The sequence below is a fragment of the Microcaecilia unicolor genome, chromosome 1 (assembly GCF_901765095.1).
Source record: "Microcaecilia unicolor chromosome 1, aMicUni1.1, whole genome shotgun sequence".
NCBI lineage: Eukaryota > Metazoa > Chordata > Amphibia > Gymnophiona > Siphonopidae > Microcaecilia > Microcaecilia unicolor.
The window spans coordinates 118,958,215-118,980,149 of NC_044031.1; the positions used below are offsets into that span (position 1 = coordinate 118,958,215).

Below are 21,935 nucleotides of genomic sequence, written 5' to 3' on the forward strand. Positions count from 1 at the left end.
GAATGGTTGGATCTCACATGGTGGTACTCACATTTACGCAGCTAACATCGAATACTATAAGTTACATGCATATCACCAGAATTTAGGCACACATGTACAACAATGCTAAAGCCAGTACAAGTTCTCATGCCTAAATTATAGGTTCCTTTATAGAATTTGCACTAATCAGGGTGCCTTGGATCACACAGTTATGTAATTACCCCCTATCTGTATATATAGCAGCACTGATTGTATGGATAATGCTGTCACCATGCTAGCACTATTGAGTTTACACCTGCAAAATGGCTGAGTAGTTTCACTGTCGATAAATATTTGGCACATACTCACTCCTCCCATAACCTAGGCCATAAAAATATGGATGGTATGAAGTCACGTGGAGGGGCATAATCGAACACGAACGCCCATCTCTATGGGCGTCTATGTCCGAAAACGGGTATGTGAAGAGGCTGGACAGACCGTATTTTCGAAAAAGATGGGCGTCCATCTTTCGTTTTGAAAATATGGTTTGGATGGACCAAATGCCATGGATTTGGTCCTTTCTGAGATGGGCATTTTTTTTTTTAGCGATAATGGAAACTAGAAACGCCCAGCTCAGAAACGTCCTAATCCAAGCCATTTGGTTGTGGGAGGGACAAATGCACAACACTACCATAGCTCTTAGGGGTGAAGGGGGCAACTACATGTGGGTACAGTGGGTTTTAGAGGCCTCCTATTTACCACCACAAGTGTTATGGGTGGGGGGGGAGGATGGGCCTGGGACTGCCTGCCTGAAGTGCACTGCAGTACCCACTAAAAGTGCTCCAGGGACAGGACTTGTTGCTGGTGTATAACCTTGGCACAGCAGTTCACACCTGAAAACTAATCTCGCTGAAAACATCCTTTATTTGAATAAGCACCTTTACTCACAGTTAACTGCAGATCAGAGGTTGTGCTCCACTGGCAACGAGTCTCCCTGGTACTGAGATTAGCAGTAGGTCCGAGCTGGCAGAATGGTGTACAATGCCCTCTTTCAGCAACATTCAAGGTAAGAACTAAGTGCTGTAACGTGGCTAACACATGAAAGGGATCTAAAAGTGTCTTACACAAATGGCCACTACCTCATGGACTGCCGGAAACAAAACAGGGCACACTCTGACCCAGTAAGCAGAGGGAAAAGCACCATGGGAATAGAGGCAACCAACTACCAACATCGTGAGCATTTAACACAAGCTAGTGGAATCACGGATGCCCAATACCCTACACCCACCACAATGCATTGCTGATGTGACTCTGCAGTGCCCTTAACAGAAAAGGTGTCACACTCACCCGAGACCCACATCAGAACCAGGGAAAGACTGTCAGAGGAGGAGTGGCCTAGTGGTTAGTGTGGTGGACTTTGGAACTGAGGAACTGAGTTCGATTCCCGCCAAAGGCAGCTCCTTGTGACTCTGGGCAAGTCACTTAACCCTCCATTGCCTGCTGCATTGAGCCTGCCATGAGTGGGAAAAGTGCAGGGTACAAATGTAAAAAAAAAGAACATATTCTGCTGTCATGGAGGTGGGTACAGCATTTGAGGCTGGCATACAGGCTGTGAAAAAAGTTTGTAAAGTGTTTTTTTTTTTGGTGGGAGGGGGTTAGTGACCACTGGGGGAGTCGGGAGGTCATCCCTGATTCCCTACGGTGGTCATCTGGTCAGTTCGGGCACTTTTTTGGGACTTGAACCTGAAAAAAAACCCGAACCAAATTCTTGTCAAAAACACCCTTGTTTTTCGATTATCAGCTAAAGACGCCCATCTCTCCTTGGCTGATAACCACGCCCCAGTCCCGCCTTTGTCACGCCTCCGACATGCCCCCGTGATCTTTGTTCGTCTCCGTGACGGACTGCAGTTGAGGACGCCAAAAATCGGGTTTCGATTATACCGATTTGGGCGCCCACGGGAAACAGACGCCCATCTCCCGATTTGGGTCGAAATATGGGCGTCTTTCTCTTTCGAAAATAAGCTTGTTAGTGATCTAAACTGCCAGATATTATCCACAAATATTTTAAAATATACAGATAGAACAACTATGCATTTGCCAGCAGCTCATTGAGATGGAGAGGGCTTGAGGGACATATTGAATTGAAAATTTTCATCAGGCTGAGTAGCTTCACTGTCGATAAATATTTGGCACATACTCCTCCCATAATCTAGGTCATAAAAATATGGGAGTAACTTCATAAAACATTTTCCATATGTAAAACAGGTTTTACATGCTGAAAATGACACACAAAATTGTACTGCTGATTAAGTGCATACGAATATGCATGTCAAAAGATTATGAATACCTATGTGAATTCCATGGAGATATAGCGGCTGATGTTCAGCCCAAGGGAGGCAGGCTGGCTAAGTCCCGCGGTTCAGTGAGCATAGATATTCAATGCCAGGCCATTTCCAGTGACTACCATTGAATATCCGGGAAGGGGGGGGGGGGGGTTGTCTGCTGTAAACTTAATTAGCTAAGTTAATATTCAGAGCTCACCAGTTAAGTTTATAGTTGCCAAAAATAGACCTGCTATTTACCTGGTCCAATATGGCCATTTAACTTAGCTGGCAAAGTGCTGAATATTTGCAGCTAGCAAGCTATATCGCACAATGTAGTCGGTTAGCTGCTACCCCTCAGATTCTATATAGTGCACTTAGATTTAGGTGCCAAAATCTGCGCAGATTCTATAACACTGTGCGTAACTTAATTGGCTTAAGCTAATGAGCACTGATAATAGCACTTACCATGCAATAAGGAGCACTAATTGACACTGATTAGAATTTAGGCGCACAACTTGCTAAGCATATTCTGTAACGATGTGTTCCAAACTTCTAACATGCGGAGGCAAAAAGGGGTTATGCACACCCATAGTTATGGGTGGGGAAATGGGCATTTCATAGGCATTCCAAACTTTAGGCACCTAGTTATAGAATATGGCCCAGTGCACCTAAATCTTCGCACTGAGATTTACACCAGGTTTTCGTTAGTGTAAATGGATGCGCGCAGATATCAGCGCTGAAATATCAACTAAGCTTATTCTATCATTGGCGCCTAAATCTAGGTGCCAATTATAGAATACACTTAGTCGGCACCGATTTCAGCACCAATTTTTTAGGTGCCATATATAGAATCTCCTATGTGCTGACTGCAAATATTCAGTGGAAGATAGCTATCTGAATACTCACAAATAGCAAGTTAAGTGCTATTTAACTGGCCAGGAGCCATTCCTAGCCGATTGGCCGGATAGTCTGGACATAGCAGAAGCAGAATTGCAATGTACATGAGTGTTTTATAAAATATATGTGTCAATACATAGAATACATGTACACATTTATGCCTGCATTAAGTAGGGCATTTTTCCAAAGGTAAGCACTAGTTTATTTGTGGGAAACCTTCTTAAAATCACCCACATCATTTTTAAATGGTATAGATTCTGCACTGCTTCATTCACCAACATCTTCTGCTGTTTCTCCAGGTTGTGGAGGAGATCTGAGAGGTGCCAGAGGATCCTTCAACAGTCCAGGCTATCCCAACAAGTACCCTGACAATAGGGAGTGTGTGTGGTATATTCAGACAGCTCCAGGCAGCAGCATCCAGCTCATTATTCATGAGTTCAGCATTGAGTTTCATTCAACCTGTGACTATGATGTTCTGGAGGTAGGTGCTCAGTATTTTGTTATCTAATTCTAGTAGGCACACAACAGAGATGCAAATTTAGCACCAAATTTGATTGTTATTTTTCACGGAGAGGGTGGTGGATATGTGGAATACCCTTCTGTGGGAGGTGGTGGAGATGAAAACGGTAATGGAATTCAAACATGCATGGGATAAACACAAAGGAATCCTGTTTAGAAGGAATGGTTCCATGGAATCTTAGCGGAGATTGGGTGGCGACGCCAGTAATTATGAAACAAAACGGGAGCTGGACAGACTTCTACGGTCTACACCCTGATCCTGACTGAATAGATAGGGATGGACTGGATTGTAAATTTTAAGGGGCTTCGACGTTAGCTTCAGAACTTAGTACAAGAACAGTACTGGGCAGACGTCTACGGTCTGTGCCCTGAGAAAGGCAAGGACAAATCAAACTCGAGTATACATATAAAGTATCACATACCATGTAAAATGAGTTTATCTTGTTGGGCAGACTGGATGGACTGTACAGGTCTTTATCTGCCATCATTTACTATGTTGCTATGTGACTATGTAAATGATACTGACATCTATTCAGTGAAATTACTAAGTTATTTCAGACAACAAGTATTTTCAGTTCCTACTGATTCAAACTGAATTTGAGATAGTGGAAGACTTTGGATGGCTCTACCAGTCTACTGAGCCATCTAATTTTCTTTATAGAGGTATGATGAAAGAGACAAGTGTTTGTAAAAGGATCATCCATACAAATTTAGGCAATTACCAGTTAATTCTACAAGAGGCCATCCAAAGTTAGGAGTCATGTACGCATGTAAATACCAGCATTCTGGTCAGTTACACACACAGTTACAATAACCCGGCTATATGCTCTTCTGTGAGTATGCACATATCTTCAGGAGCATGTACTTTGCTAGGGAGTATTCACATAGGCAGAGTCAGGGTGGAGCATGGATGAGGCCCACATTTAAATGTGTAGTTTACACAGAACCATAAGTTACATTTTATTTATTTATGTTACATTTGTACCCCGTGCTTTCCCACTCATGGCAGGCTCAATGCAGTTTACATATTGTATACAGGTACTTATTTGTACCTGGGGCAATGGAGGGTTAAGTGACTTGCCCAGAGTCACAAGGAGCTGCCTCTGCCTCAAGTGGTAATCAAGCTCAGTTCCTCAATTTTGGAGGAAATTGACCAAAGTCCACCACCCTAACCACTAGGCCACTCCTCCACACTCCATACATAAGTTAATCTCTTTGATTTATAGAGCGAGAAATGGGGATGTACCTCTTCCCTTGGCTACTTCTGTGAGAGTTTATTGTCCACCTTGGCAATTGAGATCTGCTGATAAACTGTTGTTAAGTACCCCTTCTTTTAAACAAATTACTCTGGATAATACTAGGTCAAAAAAATGTTTATGTTGAAGGGCAAGATTGTGGAATGGACCAAGAGCTACCTTCAGTTCAGGAAAATGCTCAAGGCTTATTTCTCTAAAGCATTTTTTAGTCTTTTATGTGGACTTGAATTTTTTATTTTATCTCTGTATAGGTATGTTAAAAGTTTTTTGTGGGTATATTTTTTGTAAACCACCTGGGACCTAGAATAGTGCAGTCTATAAATTGTGTTATAAATAAATAAATAAATACAAATCTCCCCAATCTAGGTGCAAGCACTTACACCAGCTCTAGGACTGTTGAAAGTGCTCACACCGAAACACATGTGTGCTGCTTGTGCTAGTATTCTATAAAGGAAAGTAGGTGCTTACTTTTCTTAATAGCAAGACTTCCCATTACCCCAAACAGGATTGTACACACTGTAATTGTACATAGGTGCATCATTACAACGCACCTCGGCAGGGTTGCTGACATTGCAGCCTGGAAAAGATCGATAAGCGATGGTTTATAGGATAGGCTCCAAATAGTGCATGTGAAATCCACTTGCAGTCCATCCAAATTTCTTTCACACCAGAATTTTATAATAGACCATTTACGTGCATTGGTGGCCACAAACCTGTCAAAATTACTATGAAACCCGTTTACTAAACATGCTAGAATCTGGCCTTAGTGCGTTACAAAGTGGGACTTTCCCAGGCACTAAGGCCAGATTTAGCATGGCATAACTGTAGCAGAGCTGCCAAGTTACCCATTCCAGGAGGGAGACATTTTGGCCAGTCCTGGCTTTCTGCCAGCTTCATCCTGGTGCATTATGGGACCTACAGCACTGATTTCAATGACTAGAATCATGGACTACAATTACTACACTGCTTTGGTATGCAAGTTTAATTAAAGGACTGGCCAAAAAGTCTCCCTCCTGGAATGGGTAACTTGGCAGCTCTGCTGTAGTCTTTTTGAAAAAGCAAGCTACTTACCTGTAGCAGGTATTCTCTGAGTTCAGCAGGCCTTATATTCTCACATGTTGTTGTTTGTTTGTTTTTTTTTACCCTCAGTCAGTGTCACCCACTTGTGAGAATTAATAGGCCTGCTTGTCCTCAGAGAATATATTTTTTTTCTGGTCACTTGCACATCTTCTGGTCTCAATGTTAATATTAGCACACATTACTAGTAAAAAGTTAATTCCATGTTAGCTAGTTAGCACGTGCTAATGCTAACATACTAGCTGGATAATTCTCCCCCTGCCTATTCTCCACCCATGACATGCCCCCCTTCTGAAATTAAAAAAAAAAAAGACATAGAGGGGCATAATCAAACGTCGCCGGCGATCTATTTTGGTGGTGGCACAACAGCTGGCCGGAACTGTATTATCGAAAAAAATGGTCGGCCATCTTTTTTTTCGATAATACCGTTTAGCCTGGCCAAATGCCAGAGTTCGCCGGGTTTGAGATGGCCGGTTTTGTTTTTCAGCGATAATGGAAAAAAATGCCGGTGATCTCAAACCCGGCAAAATCCAAGGCATTTGGTCATGAGAGGAGCAAGCATTTGTAGTGCACTGGTCCCCCTGACATGCCAGGACACCAACCGGGCATCCTAGGGGGCACTTCTAAAAAATTTTTAAAAATATACAAATACCTCCCAGGTGCATAGCTCCCTTACCTTGGGTGCTGAACCCCCCCAAATCCCCCCCAAACCCACTCCCCACAACTCTACACCATTATCATAGCCCTTATGGGCGAAGTGGGGCACCTACATGTGGCTACAGTGGGTTTTGGGGGGTTTGTAGGGCTCAACACTTAGCACCACAAGGGTAACAGGTGGGGGGGGGGGGGGGATGGACCTGGGTCTGCCTACCTGAAGTGCACTGCACCCATTAAAAACTGCTCCGGGACTTGCATACTGCTGTCATGGAGCTGGGTATGACATTTGAGGCTAGCATAAAGGCTGGCAAAAAAGTGTTTATTTTTATTTTTTAGTGTGGGAGGGGGTTGGTGACCACTGGGGGAGTATGGGGAGGTCATCCCCCATTCCCTCCGGTGGTCATCTGGTCAATTGGGGCACCTTTTTGAGGCTTGGTCGTGAAAATTAAAGGACCAAGTAAACCCGTTGAAATACTGCTTAACGCCGCTTTTTTTTTCCATTATCTGCGAAAGCCGGTCATCTGGTAGCCACACCCATGTCCACCCATGTCCCGCCTTCGCCGCCGACACGCTCCCTTGCACTTTTGCCAGCGCGGCGACGGGAGAGCGGCGATGGTGTCAAAAATGCGACTTTCATACCATATGGAGCGCTAGACCACCAGCTGGGGGCTGGAGATCCGATGACCTCCAGCCTTATCTTCTGTTGAGGGGGGGGGGTTAGGTGAGATGGAGGTCCACTGGACCTCCAGCCCTCTGTGTTGTTGTCTGGGAGTGTGTGGGGAGGGCACTAGGCCACAAGGGCCTTGCCTTTGGGGGGCCTTGGGGTCCACCAGACCTCCAGCCCTTTTTTTGACAGCCCAGACCTTTCAAACAAGTACGGGAAGATTGTGCCTGAGCACATGCCCAGGCACAATCCTCCCACACTTTCCCCTGATGATCAATGCTAGTAACGCACCTACATTTGCAAGGGAAGCGGGATGAAGGGATAGCAGTCCTGACCTAAGAGACATTAAAACTGCTCATCCCCCACCTATCTGAGTTAGAATGCCTGCTAATCCAACTGGGAGACAAGGAACCAATGTGGCTGCTTGTAGTCTACAGAGCACCCTCACATCACCACATCATCTGTGCAAGAAGTGCTGAATCTTGTGACTGAGGTAACCCTGAGCTACCCTAGGTTACTGATCACAGGAGACTTTAACCTACATATTGAAACTCCAGACACTACTACTGCTGCCTTCCTTGATATGATGACAGCTCTAGGATTCATTCAGATGATCAATGTCCAACCTATGAAAAGGGTCATATGCTAGACTTGGTGTTCTGCAAAGGGGTCAACATCTTGGAACACAAAGCTGGTGTCATAGAGATAACACCCTTATCATGGACTGATCATTTCCTAATCAAATTTTCTATTAAGGACTACATAAATCAGATGGGCCCAATCAAAGCTTGGAAGGAAATCCAAGACATGAAAAATCTGATTGCTGAAAACTTCCTAGAGATCTTGTCCTACCCCCATGTGGATGAAAAGATGATGACCATGCCCGAACAGGTTTATAACTGGAATGCATGCTTAGCAATGTCATTAGATAAAACAGCCCCTCTAAAGAAGGTCCTATGCTCCACAAGCAAATGTTCCCCCGTGGTTCTCCCCAGAACTATGGGTCCTTCAGCACCAAGGACATCAACTTGAAAGAAAATGGAGAAAATCTCATCTAGATGAAGACAGGCTCAACTGTAAGGAACACATGACAATGTACCGCCAGGCCATAACAACAGCCAAAAAGCAATATTTTTCTCAATATATAAAACAAGCTGCAAGTTCAACCAAGCAGCTATTTAAAATAGTCAACAGTCTAATGCAAACCACACAACAGAACCAGCCTTCCCAGTTATAACTACCCAACAATGATTTTGCCACTTACTTTGCCAACAAAATTAAAGGTCTCCAACAGGACCTACAGACAGTCCCATCACAGTTCCTACCAGCTAATGAAGAGAACACTACCTCTTCCCCACTATGCACAGCCATCTGGGACTCATTCAACCAGGTCACAGAGGAAGCTCTTGAAAATATCCTGAAAGGTCTATCGCCGACAACCTGCCCTCTTGAGCCCTGCCCAACGTGACAAGGCAAGCCCCAGAGATTCCCCAGTGAAGCAGTTGAGCCCTGAACTACGGGTCCCAGAAGTCCTTGCAAGAATGAGAGACGAGAGTAGTCCTAAAAAAATGGAATGGATTCCCAGCCCCAGCAGGGGGAGCAATGGCTTGAGGCAGGGGGAGCCTGTTACTCCCTTCCCCACTAGAGGGAGAGGGAAGGATAAAGCTCAGTTTCCCTGGCTTTGCCATCAGTATATAATTCCCCCCAGCTGTGAGAAGGGAGGAGCAGATTTCCTGGAGGCTCTCAGTCACCAGGAGAGGAGGGGAGACGAATGGAGTGAGAGATTCCATGGAGTATGTGGAGGAATGAAGTAGCCTGCCACTAGAGGTGCCTAAGGGAGAGGAGCCAGCTACCATGGAGTGGAAGAATTCAAAGGTTGCCCTGCCCAGCATTTGAAGGCAGTGGAGGAGGCCACACCGGGCATGGTGCTGAGAGGTGGGAGAAACAGCCAACCCTGCTCCTTACAGGGTTCCCCCCTGTGAAAAAGCAGGTGATTTGTGGTATTGGTTTGATGTGCAAAGACTGTCCATGAAGATTTTTTCTGAACTGTTGTGCTATATTGGAAGTGTGCTGGACTCTTACTAAACCCTTCTGAAGGAGGGGGAAGGGAAAGCTAATGCCCTAATAGAAGACCTGAGGTCTTGAGGAGCTGAGCGTTTGCTGAGGGATTTTGGGACTTGGACTGTACCTTTTTTTTTTCTTTTGAAGATTATCTTATGAGGACTATACCTTTTTCTTTTGAAGACTATATTAAGAGGGCTGTACCTTTTTGTTTTGAAGAATATATTATGATTTTTGGTATGAAATTGCCTTGATAATAAAATACTTTGGCCCTCAGTATCAGCAGTATTCTGTCCTGGAACCCTGGGAGCCACGCAGGCTTGCTGGCTCCACCCAACAGGAGGAAGCGGACCCCCCCCCCCCCCCCCCTTTACACCAGCAAAGGTTGTACAACAAGCAAGCACAGGCCTCATTGAAGGGACCACTAAAAATGTTAACTCCTCTCTTATGGAAGGGCAGCTGCCAAGAACATTAAAAAGAACTGTGGTGCGCCCCCTACTGAAAAAGAGCTCACTGGACCAGGACAAGCTCAAAAACTACCGATCAGTCTCTACCATTCCTTTCCTGGCAAAACTTATAGAAAGGACAGTCTGCAGTCAACTCAACAACTGGCTAGTTGAAAGTAATTGGCAAGACCCATGTCAATATGGCTTCAGACCTGGGTACGGAACAGAGACAGTTCTTGTGTCCCTTCTTGATGATCTGCACAGAAACCGTGACAGGGGATCTGCCTCGATACTAGTGTTGCTTGAAATCTCGGCAGCCTTCGACACTGTGGATCATAATATCATGCTTACAAGACTGGCATAAATAGGTATCAGTGACACAGCATTTACTTGGTTCAAGTCCTATCTGTGAGATAGACATCAATCAGTTCTGTTCAGCAACAGCACATCATTACCTTGGGCACTGGACTGTGGGGTGCCACATGGATCCATATTGTCTCCCATTTTATTTAATACCTACCTCAAGCCTCTGGCTGAGCTGCTTTGGTCAATGAACACAAAATTCTACATCTATGCTGATGATATGCAACTACTCATACCCAGGGGCGTAGTCAGACTTCGGCGGGAGGGGAGTCCAGAGCCCGAGGTGAGGGGGCACATTTTGCTGCCCCTCCCCTTTTGACCCCTCCTTCCCGCTGCCGCCAACCCTCCCCCGCCGCTGCCATCAGGTACCTTTGCTGGTGGGGGTTCCCAACCCCGCCAGCCAAAGTCTTCTTCAGCAGCGGTCTCCAGCGCGTTGCTGATCTGGAAGGATTCTGTTTTTGAGAGTCCTCCTGACATCCTGCACATAGGAACGTAGGAACATGCAGGATGTCAGGACTCACACAAAAACAGAATCCTTCCAGATCAGCAATGTGCTGGAGACCGGCGCTGAAGAGGAATTCGGCTGGCGGGGTTTGGGGACCCCCACCAGCAAAGGTACGTGATGGCGGCGGGAGAGGGTTGGTGGCGGCGGCAGGAGGGGGGTCGAAAGGTTTGACGACGGGGGGCCAGGGCCAGATCTGCGGGGGCCCATGCCCCCGTGGCCCCACATAGCTACACCCCTGCTCATACCCATTGAACCAGATCTACCCACAGTTCTGAGTAAACTGACTGCCTGCCTAACTGCAATTCAGAAATGGGCAAAGAACAACTAACTTTGCCTGAACTCAAATAAAACAGAGATTCTTTGGGTACCAAACACAAGTGGACAAATACCCAACTTCAAAATACCTTTTTGGAAGTGTGAACTCCCCCTAAAATCACAGGTCAGGAATCTTGAGATACTGCTAGACTCATCACTCACTCTGATCCCACAAATTCAAACAGCCTTCAAAAATTGTCTCTATCACCTACAGTATTTATGTTATACTCTACATGACCTTACAGTTCTTTTAATTACACAACATAATACATGTTTACATTACACATAATACATGATATACATATTTCCTTTATTCATCCACACCATGCTAGGATACCATCTCAAGTGAAATTCCGCAAAACATATTCACTGGCATACCCAATAAATCAAGAGATTCCCAGTTACATTAGTTCTTACAACTGTTTCCACCTTCTCAATATCTGAACAGCTCAGACAACTCAAGTCAATGTCCAAATAGTTGACACATCATCTCATGAATCTTATATCCACATTGAGATTCTGTCCATCCGCTGTTAATTCCTTTTATCAAACATCCAGAAATCACATGAAGGATGAGTCCACGTTAGTTAAATGCAGCTGACAAGCTCAGTCTTTACATTTACATACAACGGAGTTCCACTTCCGGTATCCGTACTACTTCGATATATCATTCATAGATCTCAACACAGGCCGTGTTTCATATTTACTTCCTCAGGAGATCCTTTGTAAATAATATAACAAAAAGCATAATCATACACATTCACCAAAACATCTCAAATAAAACATACATTTTTTTCTAATATCCTACCAGCCGCATTAAAGCACTGAGCACACCATGCGGAATCTCAGCAGAGAACGTGATGACATCACGATAACTTGAATACTCCAACTTTATGCCGTGCTTAACTTTATACTAACATCAATAAAGCCCAATCTACCTCCTTGTTTAGCCCTAAAGGCTGCACAGTTCTCCAATTAAAGATAAACCGCTGTTCTCTCCGAATTAATTGTAACGTTATCACCTACAGTAGGTACAAAATCTCTCTCCATATATTGAACAGACGAGTCTGACCATATTGGTCCATGCCATGATAACATCATGACAAGACTACTGTAATGCCCTGTACGATGGCCAAACCAAAAACGTTTGTATCAGACCCAACTAATTCAGAATGCTGCAGCACGACTGATAGAAGGCTGCAAGTGGCGAAACCACATCACGCCCTTCCTGCAAAAGGTACACTGGCTACCAGTACCTTACAGAGCTAAATGTAAAACTCTATGTTTGATTTTCAAGGCCCTCAGACAAAATGGGCCAGAGAACCTAAAGAATAAGTTAACCCTTTACACACCTTTAAGACCTCTAAGGTCCTCTCAAGGATCATCACTATCTATACCCTCATCAAAAGAAATTGTACGATGTGATACCCGCCAGCGAGCCTTCTCAGGAGAAGCCCCCACACTCTGGAATTTACTCACAGAGGGGCTACATATAACTTGAGACTACCTCTACTTCAGGAAGCAGGTGAAAGTCTGGCTCTTCTCCCAAGCCTTTAATACATAGGGTGACTGACTATATACCCTTTCAGCACCTGGACTAGCTTGCTACACATACTGTAACTTAGATCAGTTCCTTATCTCTTGCTTAACTATACAAAGAACTTGCCTTGGTTTTAGCTAACCGTCAAATTATCCCAACTGACTCTGTACCATGCATCTTGTTTCCATCATATATCTGCTCTTGGTCCCTCAGCTATATGGTAGGCTGTGTTATCTATATTAGTTGAATGTTCTAATGCATGATTATTAGGTGTATCATTAGTATTATACTAACATTGCATTATATCACTGGTATTTGAATTCCAGTGCTGTTAAATGTGTATATTTTTGATACTGTTTCACAGTAGTTCTACTATTAGGTTTCAATTTACCGTTTTCAAGTTTCTCATTTACTGTATTTGTTTATTCTTGGTTATTTTACTATTGTTATGCTGTTAACAAAATTGTAAGTTTCACATTAAACTGTACCTGATATACACCACCTTGGGTGAATCTCTTCATAAAGGCAATTAATAAATCCCAATAAAGAAATAAAAATAAATAAATAATGTTGTTAGCGTTGATCATTGGGGCGTTAATTCCCCTCACTGTTCCAGTATTATTTTTACGGCAGGAATTGATCATCGGGTCCTTAGTACTCAGCCCTATTTGTTCAAAGGCCCTTTTGTGTTAACTGAATAAAATCCATTGTTCTATCCAGGAAACTGCATGATCCTTCCACCCCTGCTTGGAGGCTATGTTTCAGCCCTGTAGAGTATGGGCATGAATCCTAGAGAGTTTCCAGATACTTTTGCTTGAGGGCTAAGATAGCCATGATTAGGATTAATGCTTAAGGAAGTGGGAAAGTATTAAAGAGAGTCTGAATTTTCTACCACCTTTTCTTTTCAGTACAGCCTGCAAACAGGATGTATAAGTAGGTTGCATCTGATCATTGACACATTTGATGTGCTTGCTGTTGTGGAACCAAGGAAAGCAGCAGCAGCGTCTGGATATTTATTTATTTTATTTATTTATTTATTTTACATTTGTATCCCACATTTTCCCACCTATTTGCAGACTCAATGTGGCTTACATAATACCGTAGAGGCAATCGCCATTTCTGGTAGTGAAACAAATACAGAGAGTTGTAGTAGATGAATAGGCTCATGTGTTATAGGCACATTGGGGAATTGTAGAGGGGAAGAGTTGCGTAGAGTCTATTACGAGCTTTGGTTTTGTTGTGTGGACTGGGTAGAGGCACAGAAATATTTTCTGTCCCAAACAAAAGGATTTCCTTGCTGACCTTGAAGGTTCAATCCAGAACTCTTAGTGAGGGGTAGTTATACCGTCTTATATTATGAAAACAGTTCATTTTTGCAATTCAATCAACTACACCATGACTATTCTGAACTGGATGCTTTCTGTTCACATCTGTATTTACCAGTATTCTGAGTAGCTTGTACTTCCACCCTGAAAATGCCATAGTCCAACTTTCTCCCTGTGCAGACCTATTGAAACACAGGCCCGTTTTATTCTCAGGCATCTCTGTCCTGCTTTCCAACCACATTAATCAGCCCTTTCTGTTGCTCATAACTCTGGAATGCAGACTAGATTGTAGCAAACAAAACAGAGCTAGCAAGGCAGAAATAATTGATAAGTACTGACTAACATCAGAAGAGTTCATTAACATGCCTAGCACCCCTTGAATTATATACACTGCAGCTCTGAATCTTGTGTACCAAATCATCTGAATTTATTTTTAAAGTCTAGCTATAGTTTCTTCCAACCACATCCTGTCGTTTCATGCTTTTTAAAGGCTGCGTGATACTGTTTCCTTGCAGTAAGTAACAGTTTCTACTATTTTCCCCCTTTTGAACCATGGAAACCTTTTCTTGTTTTTTTTTCTGACATTAGCAGGCATGACAGATTTGTAAAACTGGGACAAACCAAATACAAAGGGAACTAGGAAGGGTGGTTAGATTGGCAAAGCCTCAAAGGGAGGAGTGAGTTGCCAGCCAGTAAAGGCTGGGAGTGAAATTTTCTTTACATGAAAGGAAAAAAGACTAAACAGGGAGTATAAGAATTAAAGGAGAGGATGGGTTCAGTGAAGAGGAGGATCAGAAGAAAGCAGATACTTTAAACACATATTTTTGCTTGGTATCCACACTAAAAGGCGAGGGTAAAGCACTAGAGGCAAGGGACCATGGAATGAATACCTTAACCCTTTCATTATTCAAATTCTGGCACGACTGTTAAGGAAAGAAGGGTGTAGGATTTGATGACCCCAGGATTGGAAATGTGCACACAATTCAAGCTTGAATTCAAGCCAGTTGAATCTCAACCTGAGTCAACTCCACAAACTTTTCAAACTTTCCCTAGGCTTTGTGAGGGAAAATTCATCCAACTCAATGCAACATTTTCCACAGATTCTGTAGACAGTGTAGTGTATCTATGTTAATCCACTAGAATACATGGTATCACTTTATATTTGTACAGAAAATAAGCAAAGCAGAGCAATTGAGAATAAATATAAGATCATCATCAAAACAGTTAAGATATATTTTAATAAATGAACAAACAATTCTAAAAACAGATATACAAATTGGTGGGTCACCATAAATTCGTAGGTATTTGCCAACTTGTATGACAAAGCTCATTTGAAAATCTGATGTAATCCCAAAGCCATGTAGACAGAACCATACTGCCTTGTTGTAGTGAAGAGACATAAAGAGTGGAGGAGTGGCCTAGTGGTTAGGATGGTGGACTTTGGTCTTGGGGAACTGAGGAATTGAGTTTGATTTCCACCTCAGGTACAGACAGCTCCTTGTGACTCTGGGCAAGTCACTTAACCCTCCATTGCCCCATGTAAGCCCCATTGAGCCTGCCATGAGTGGGAAAGCACAGCATACAAATATAACTAAAAATAAACCATTTTGCTATAGTGTCCCCATCTAGGATGGCTGCAGTGGTTCTACCTAAACATATATAAGCCAGAAAATCCTAAGTGGCAGTGTTGACTTTGCTTTGAATTTTATAAGAAGCAGTATATTTCTTTTGTTCTCTGCCTTAAGCCTTTTATTTTTTGGGAAGAAACCTCCTTTGAGAAGAGAGAGGTTTCATCTACCCATCTAGCTAATTGTAGAACAAGAAGTACATTCAGGAGCTAGGACTACAGTCAGTAAAAGACTGAAGGAGGGAGAAAACACCAAATTTTAGAAAGTCATTTTTATGCATATCTGGCCTTTTATGAACTACCAAATAGCATAAAAAGGAAATGGGACTTGATATACCGCCTTTCCGTGGTATTTTGTAACTACATTCAAAGCGGTTTACATATATACAGGTACTTATTTTGTACCTGGGGCAATGGAGGGTTAAGTGACTTGCCCACAGTCAAAAGGAGCATGCACATTGCTATTAAAGTGAACATTTTGCTGGTAGGGATTATGCAGGAATGGGTGGAATTCAGAAGTACATGTATAGATTATTTAAGTGGGTCTTTTATTAAGCCACGGTAGCATTTTTAGCTTGCGGTAGAAATCAGCTGGCGGTAAACGTCAAGACGCCAATAGGAATATAATTGGCGTCTTGGTGTTTACCATCAGCTGATTTCTGCCACGAGCTAAAAATTCTGCCATAGCTAATAAAAGACCCCTTAAGTGAGCCAATACATTAGCATATTTTATAATCTAGATTGTAGACCAGTTATAAAATGTCTGCACCTGCAAAGGAAGTGTGACTATAAGCATCAGAAAAGATACATAGAGTAGGCTCCCATGTGCCCTTACTAAATAGCACCTAAGAAGACACTCAATTAAGGGGGTCTTTTACAAAGGCGCAGATGCATTTATAGTGCGCACTAATAAATAGTGTATGCTAAACGCTAAAGACGCCTATAGGAATATACAGGTGTCTATAATTTAGCACACGCTTATTTTTAGCACGCACTAAAAACTCTAGCACAACTTTGTAAAAGGATCCTTTGTCCTCTTAAACCAGGTGCCCTGTTGTAAAATTACTCTCATAGATCACTGCTTCAGAGTAGGTGTACATTTGCATGTGTGTATTTGTGCACATTCTATCTGCTTATAAAAAAATAAAAGGTATACTGTAGGTGCGTTTTTTCAAAAACGATTAGGTGGACTGTTATAAAATTATCCTCTCTATCTACATGTGTTTGTTGTGGATGGATATTTTATTTTCATATGTTATTTTATATCTGGCATGTTGTATTTTATAAATCTATTCATAATGCAGGCTTTACCTATCAAGGTACAAAGATATACAATTTTCTGCCTATTCCATTAAGATAAGTCACCAGTTACCTCTTATTTTGTAAGATGTTGAAAGTATTTTTATTTAGTAAATCCCTTACTCACACTTCTAATTGTTAGCTCTCAGGCATGCTTGGAACCCGGCTCTTGTTATTCAATAGTAGTGAGGTTTGTGTATTGTATATTACTATCCAGCTTATAATCGAATGAGAAAAACGCCCAAGTTCCGACCTAAATCGGGAGATGGGCGTTTATCTCACAAAAACGAATAAAGCGGTATAATCGAAAGCCGATTTTGGACGTTTTCAACTGCACTCCGTCGCGGATGCGGACAAAGTTGATGGGGGCGTGTCAGAGGTGTGGCGAAGGCGGAACTGGGGCGTGGTTATCTGCCGAACAGAGATGGGCGCATTTCACAGATAATGGGACAAAAGTATGCGTTTTTAGCTAGAATTTAGGGCACTTTTCCTGGACCCTGTTTTTTCACGAATAAGGCCCCCAAAAGTGCCCTAAATGACCAGATGACCACTGGAGGGAATCGGGGATGACCTCCCCTGACTCCCCCAGTGGTCATAAACCCCCTCCCACCACAAAAAATGATGTTTCACAACTTTTTATTTTGACCCTCAAATGTCATACCCACCTCCCTGGCAGCAGTATGCAGGTCCCTGGAGCAGTTGTTAGGGGGTGCAGTGGACTTCAGGCAGGTGGACCCAGGCCCATCCCCCCCCTACCTGTTACAATTGTGCTGCTTAATGCTTAGTCGTCCAACCCCCCCCCCCCGAACCCACTGTACCCACATGTAGGTGCCCCCCTTCACTCCTTAGGGCTATAGTAATGGTGTAGACTTGTGGGCAGTGGGTTTTGAGGGGGATTTGGGGGGCTCTACACACAAGGGAAGGGTGCTATGCACCTGGGAGCTCTTTTACCTTTTGTTCTGTTTTTGTAAAAGTGCCCCCTAGGGTGCCTGGTTGGTGTCCTGGCATGTTAGGGGGACCAGTGCACTACGACTCCTGGCCCCTCCCACGAACAAATGCCTTGGATTTATTCGTTTTTGAGCTGGGCGATTTCATTGTCCATTATCGCTGAAAAGCAAAAACGCCCAGCTCACAACTTGGCGAATAAAACATGGACGTCTAATTTTTTCGAAAATACGCTTGGGTCCGCCCCTTCACGGACCCGTTCTCGGAGATAAACGCCCATGGAGATAGGCGTTTCTGTTCGATTATGCCCCTCTATGTATGCTAATACTAACTGTACTTTTTGCAAATGTTTACTGTTAGCCACATTGAGCCCAAATTTGTTTGAGATAATGTGGGATATAAATGTCATAAATAAATAAATGTTATTGGTTTGTTGTAACGCATTTTTTTATTGTTACGACCTGCTTGGAGCATTTGTTTCAATAGGTAGGATATATATGTATTTAAATAGAAGTCATAAATAAAATAGTGCTTGTCTTATTAAGTGATACTTTTTTTTTTCATTTTTGTGACTTCCTTCTTACTACAGATCTATGGTGGCCCAGATTTAACTTCTCCAAGGTTGGCCCAGCTGTGCGCTCCCCGATCAGCAGGGAACCCACTGCAAGTATCTAGTACAGGAAATACTATAACAGTGCGATTCAAGACAGACGCTTTTATCAGTGGAAAAGGATTCAATGCTACTTGGGATGAGCTCCCAGGAGGTACGTTTAAATCTGGCACTAACTTGACATCCATATTTGGAATGAAGTCAACATGTTCTTCCCAAATAGATAGGGAACGAGTATTAAAATTAATTATGCATGTAAAGCAGTGGTGTAGGAAGGGGGGGTGGGGGGGCGGTCCGCCCCGGGTGCACGCCGCTGGGGGGTGTCGGCTCCGCGCTGGTGCACTGGCCTCTCTGCCCCGGAACAGGTTACTTCCTGTTCCAGGACAGAGAGAGCAGTGAACCAGCGCGGAGCCGACACACCCCAGCAACGTGCAGTCGGGGCGGATCGGCCCTCCCGCCCGTCCCTCGCCGCAGGTATGCACTCCGGGGGGGGGGGGGGGGTGCGCCGTGCTGCACCCGGGGGGGGGGGGGGGGTGCACAATGGCGACCCGCCCCGGGTGTCAGCTCCCCTCGCTACGGCTCTGATGTAAAGTAAAATTGTTAAATTAGGAATGGCTGGAAGACTACAGGAGGCTGTTATTCTTCACGTTTAACACTAACATCTATATCCTAAGGTGCACTAAGGTTTTGCACTTCCCATCCATTAATTGCCAGTATAAATGTGTGATACTCTCAGTTAGGACTATTTACCAATAACTCATGTTAATGAGTTGTGGTGAATAGGGTCCTCTCTGTCAGATATGTTTTTTTTCTGTCAGATTTAGTCAGCAAGTAAGTTGTGGAATATGATGAAACATTCAATGAAGGAAAGTTTTATATGCCATGTTGTTCCTTGTTATTTCCTTTTAAAAAATTTCTCTCAAACTTTAAATATATAAATAAATCGGCATTTTAAAATGTCTAAAAAAAATGTCTATCTGCAAATAAAATTCCAAATCCTGATTTTGGAAAGTTAGAATTTGGACATTTCACACTGCAGTTCATCCAAATAGCAAGGGACTTGTTGTGGATGTGTTTTGGGCAGAGCTAGGGAGGGCCGAAAAGTAGGACTTTCAAATGTGGATGGATTTTCACATGGATTTTCAAATGTGAAGAAGCATCCAAGTCTAAAAAGCAGGAACTTTTATCTAGATCTGTTTCAGTCACGTCCAAGTTAAAGACAAAAAATAAAGTTGTTCTAATTGAGCAGATGACCACTGGAGGTATTAAGGCATGATCCCTCTTTAATCCCCCAGTGGTTGCTGTCTCCATCTCTCTCCCCTGAAAGTGAAACTGGAAAGGAAACCAGGCTCTGGCAGCTTCCGGTATTATAGCCATTCTGAAGAAAGCAGCAAATAAGTCAAAGGTAGAGCCTAGTGGTTAGTGCAGTGGCCTGTGATCCAAGGCACCCAGGTTCATGTACAACTTCAACTTTTTTTAATAATAATTTTGAGCCTTCCAGAAACAGAAAAATACCTACTGTACCTAAATATATAAGACATCTGCATGCCTGAAGGCTACTGAAGTGGCGTATATTTAGGTATAGTAACTATTTTTCAGGTACCTGAACTCTGGCTGGGCAGGCTCAAAAATTGAGTCCCCAGCTTCGTTTTGGGCCTAGTCGCATCCTCGGAGCACTACTGCACATATGTGACAAATCGTGCATGCTCCGGGGACCTATCTAGGCCTAAGCTGGCCATTTTCCTGGCTATTCCAGACCCAGGAAACCTAATTCCCGGGCCAGACAGCATCGTGGAAAGTCAAGAAAAGCAATATCTCCCATCGGAGACCCCAAGATGCCCCAGAGGCAACCCAGCAAACCAGCACTAGCCACCAATGTATCCTCTGGCAATCTGGACCTCTCCCAGAGCCAGGAATGACCTGAAGATAGAGCAGACCACTCAGAGCAGCCCAGAACCCTTCTGGACCTCCCGGAATGCAGCAGGAAAGCTCCCCTCCCCAGATATAAAAACTTTAACCCCTTAGGGGAGTTACACTTCGGGTCATCTTTGACTCCTTTCTCCGACAGGACATATCACTTTTCGTGACTTCCCACGATGCTGTCCGGCCTGGAAATGAGTCTTCCCGGGGCCGGAACAGCCAAGAAAATGGCCGGCTTCAGCCTACATGGGTCCCTGGAGCATGCACGATTTGTCACACATGTGCAGTAACACTCCGGGGATGCGACTACGTCCAAAACGAAGCAGGGGGCTTGATTTTTGAGCCTGCCCAGCCGGATTTCCACACATTTTGCGGTTCTCCATCGCTGGAATTTGAGGTTATTGGGGATCCATCGGGACCCGAAAGAAAGGTGGTTGCCAGGTGAGAAGCCTAAGGGGAGCAAGGTAAGGGGTCTGGTGGCCTGAAAATATGGTTCATTTTCTTAAAATTGTGGTTTGGGGGTCAGATGTACTGGTGCTTAAGGGTTCTTTAAAAAAAAAAAATTGTAGTTATGAGGTAATTATTTAAAAAAAATGTAAAGTGGAGAAAACCTGAGGGCAATGTTTGGGGTGATTTTAGGGTTCAGAATGGGTTTTTTGGGGGGGGAAATCCTCAATAGAGGACATTTAGGGGAATTTTTATTAATTTTCTAGTAGTTTTGGATGATGTCCATAAATAAAGGGGGCTTTTGGAAAACTAAGGCCATTGGTTTGCTAGTAAAGCAGTGCATGGATGGCATGGTGAATTTCAATTTTTTTTACTTTGTTTTGCCTGTAAAAAGTTTTTTATATGTCATTTTCTCATTATTCCCTATGGGAAAGTTTAAAATCAAAATGGAGATTGGAATGTTAAAGCAGGATTCCATGAGGAACAGGTTGAAAAAGCTTTAGGTTCTAAAAGCTAGCTGATTGGTTAATTTTGGTAAGATGGCCCAGCCAGGCCAACGTTTCCATAACAATGTCACCTGTGACAGTTAATCAGAGGAGCCCTGGAAGCTGAAGGAATTGGATGTGCTGAGGGGTGTGTGGTTCCTCAGCATGTGTAAGGCCTGGTATTGGTGATTGTGAATAAAAGAATTTAGCCTTAACTAGTACAGTGTGACATAATGTTAATGGTGGAAGTGTTTTTGCTTGGTATGTGATAGAAGTGAATGGGAATATCAGTGCAGTGTGGAAAATAGAGATACAGCATACATGAGAGTAAATGTTTTTTTATTTAGTGTGTATGTTTTACTGTACTGAGAGAATTGCTTGGCAAAGAATGTGTGTAGCACAAATGTGAGCGTGTTATCAATATCAAATTGATGAAAAGGAGCTGAAAGCTAAGTGGGTTCCTGAAAAAGTCAAGGAGAAGATCATCAAAGGCTCTTCATTAGTAAGAGGCAAGAGTGATTATAGAATAGGTCCTGGAAGATTAGGGTTAAAAAGAAAAATATCTTTTTGGTTTACCCTTATCTGGACAGCCCACAGTTATTTCTAATTGTAAGTCTCTAAGAGGTATCTGGCTCAAACAGGAGAGATAGGGTCTTTCTTCATTTATGTAGTCAAAGTTAGGTGAGGCCTGCAAT

At 43.3% G+C, this 21,935-nt stretch overlaps 1 protein-coding gene across 2 annotated transcripts in view; it reads left to right on the top strand.

Moving 5' to 3' along the window:
* CUBN (cubilin) overlaps positions 1 to 21,935 on the top strand; it is a 697,556-nt gene that overhangs the window by 325,722 nt on the left and 349,899 nt on the right. For both annotated transcript variants that reach the window (XM_030199596.1, XM_030199602.1), the window contains exons 29-30: positions 3,479 to 3,660; positions 18,368 to 18,542. In XM_030199596.1, coding sequence (XP_030055456.1) covers positions 3,479 to 3,660; positions 18,368 to 18,542 — 357 coding nt within the window. The remainder of the gene's footprint in view (positions 1 to 3,478; positions 3,661 to 18,367; positions 18,543 to 21,935) is intronic.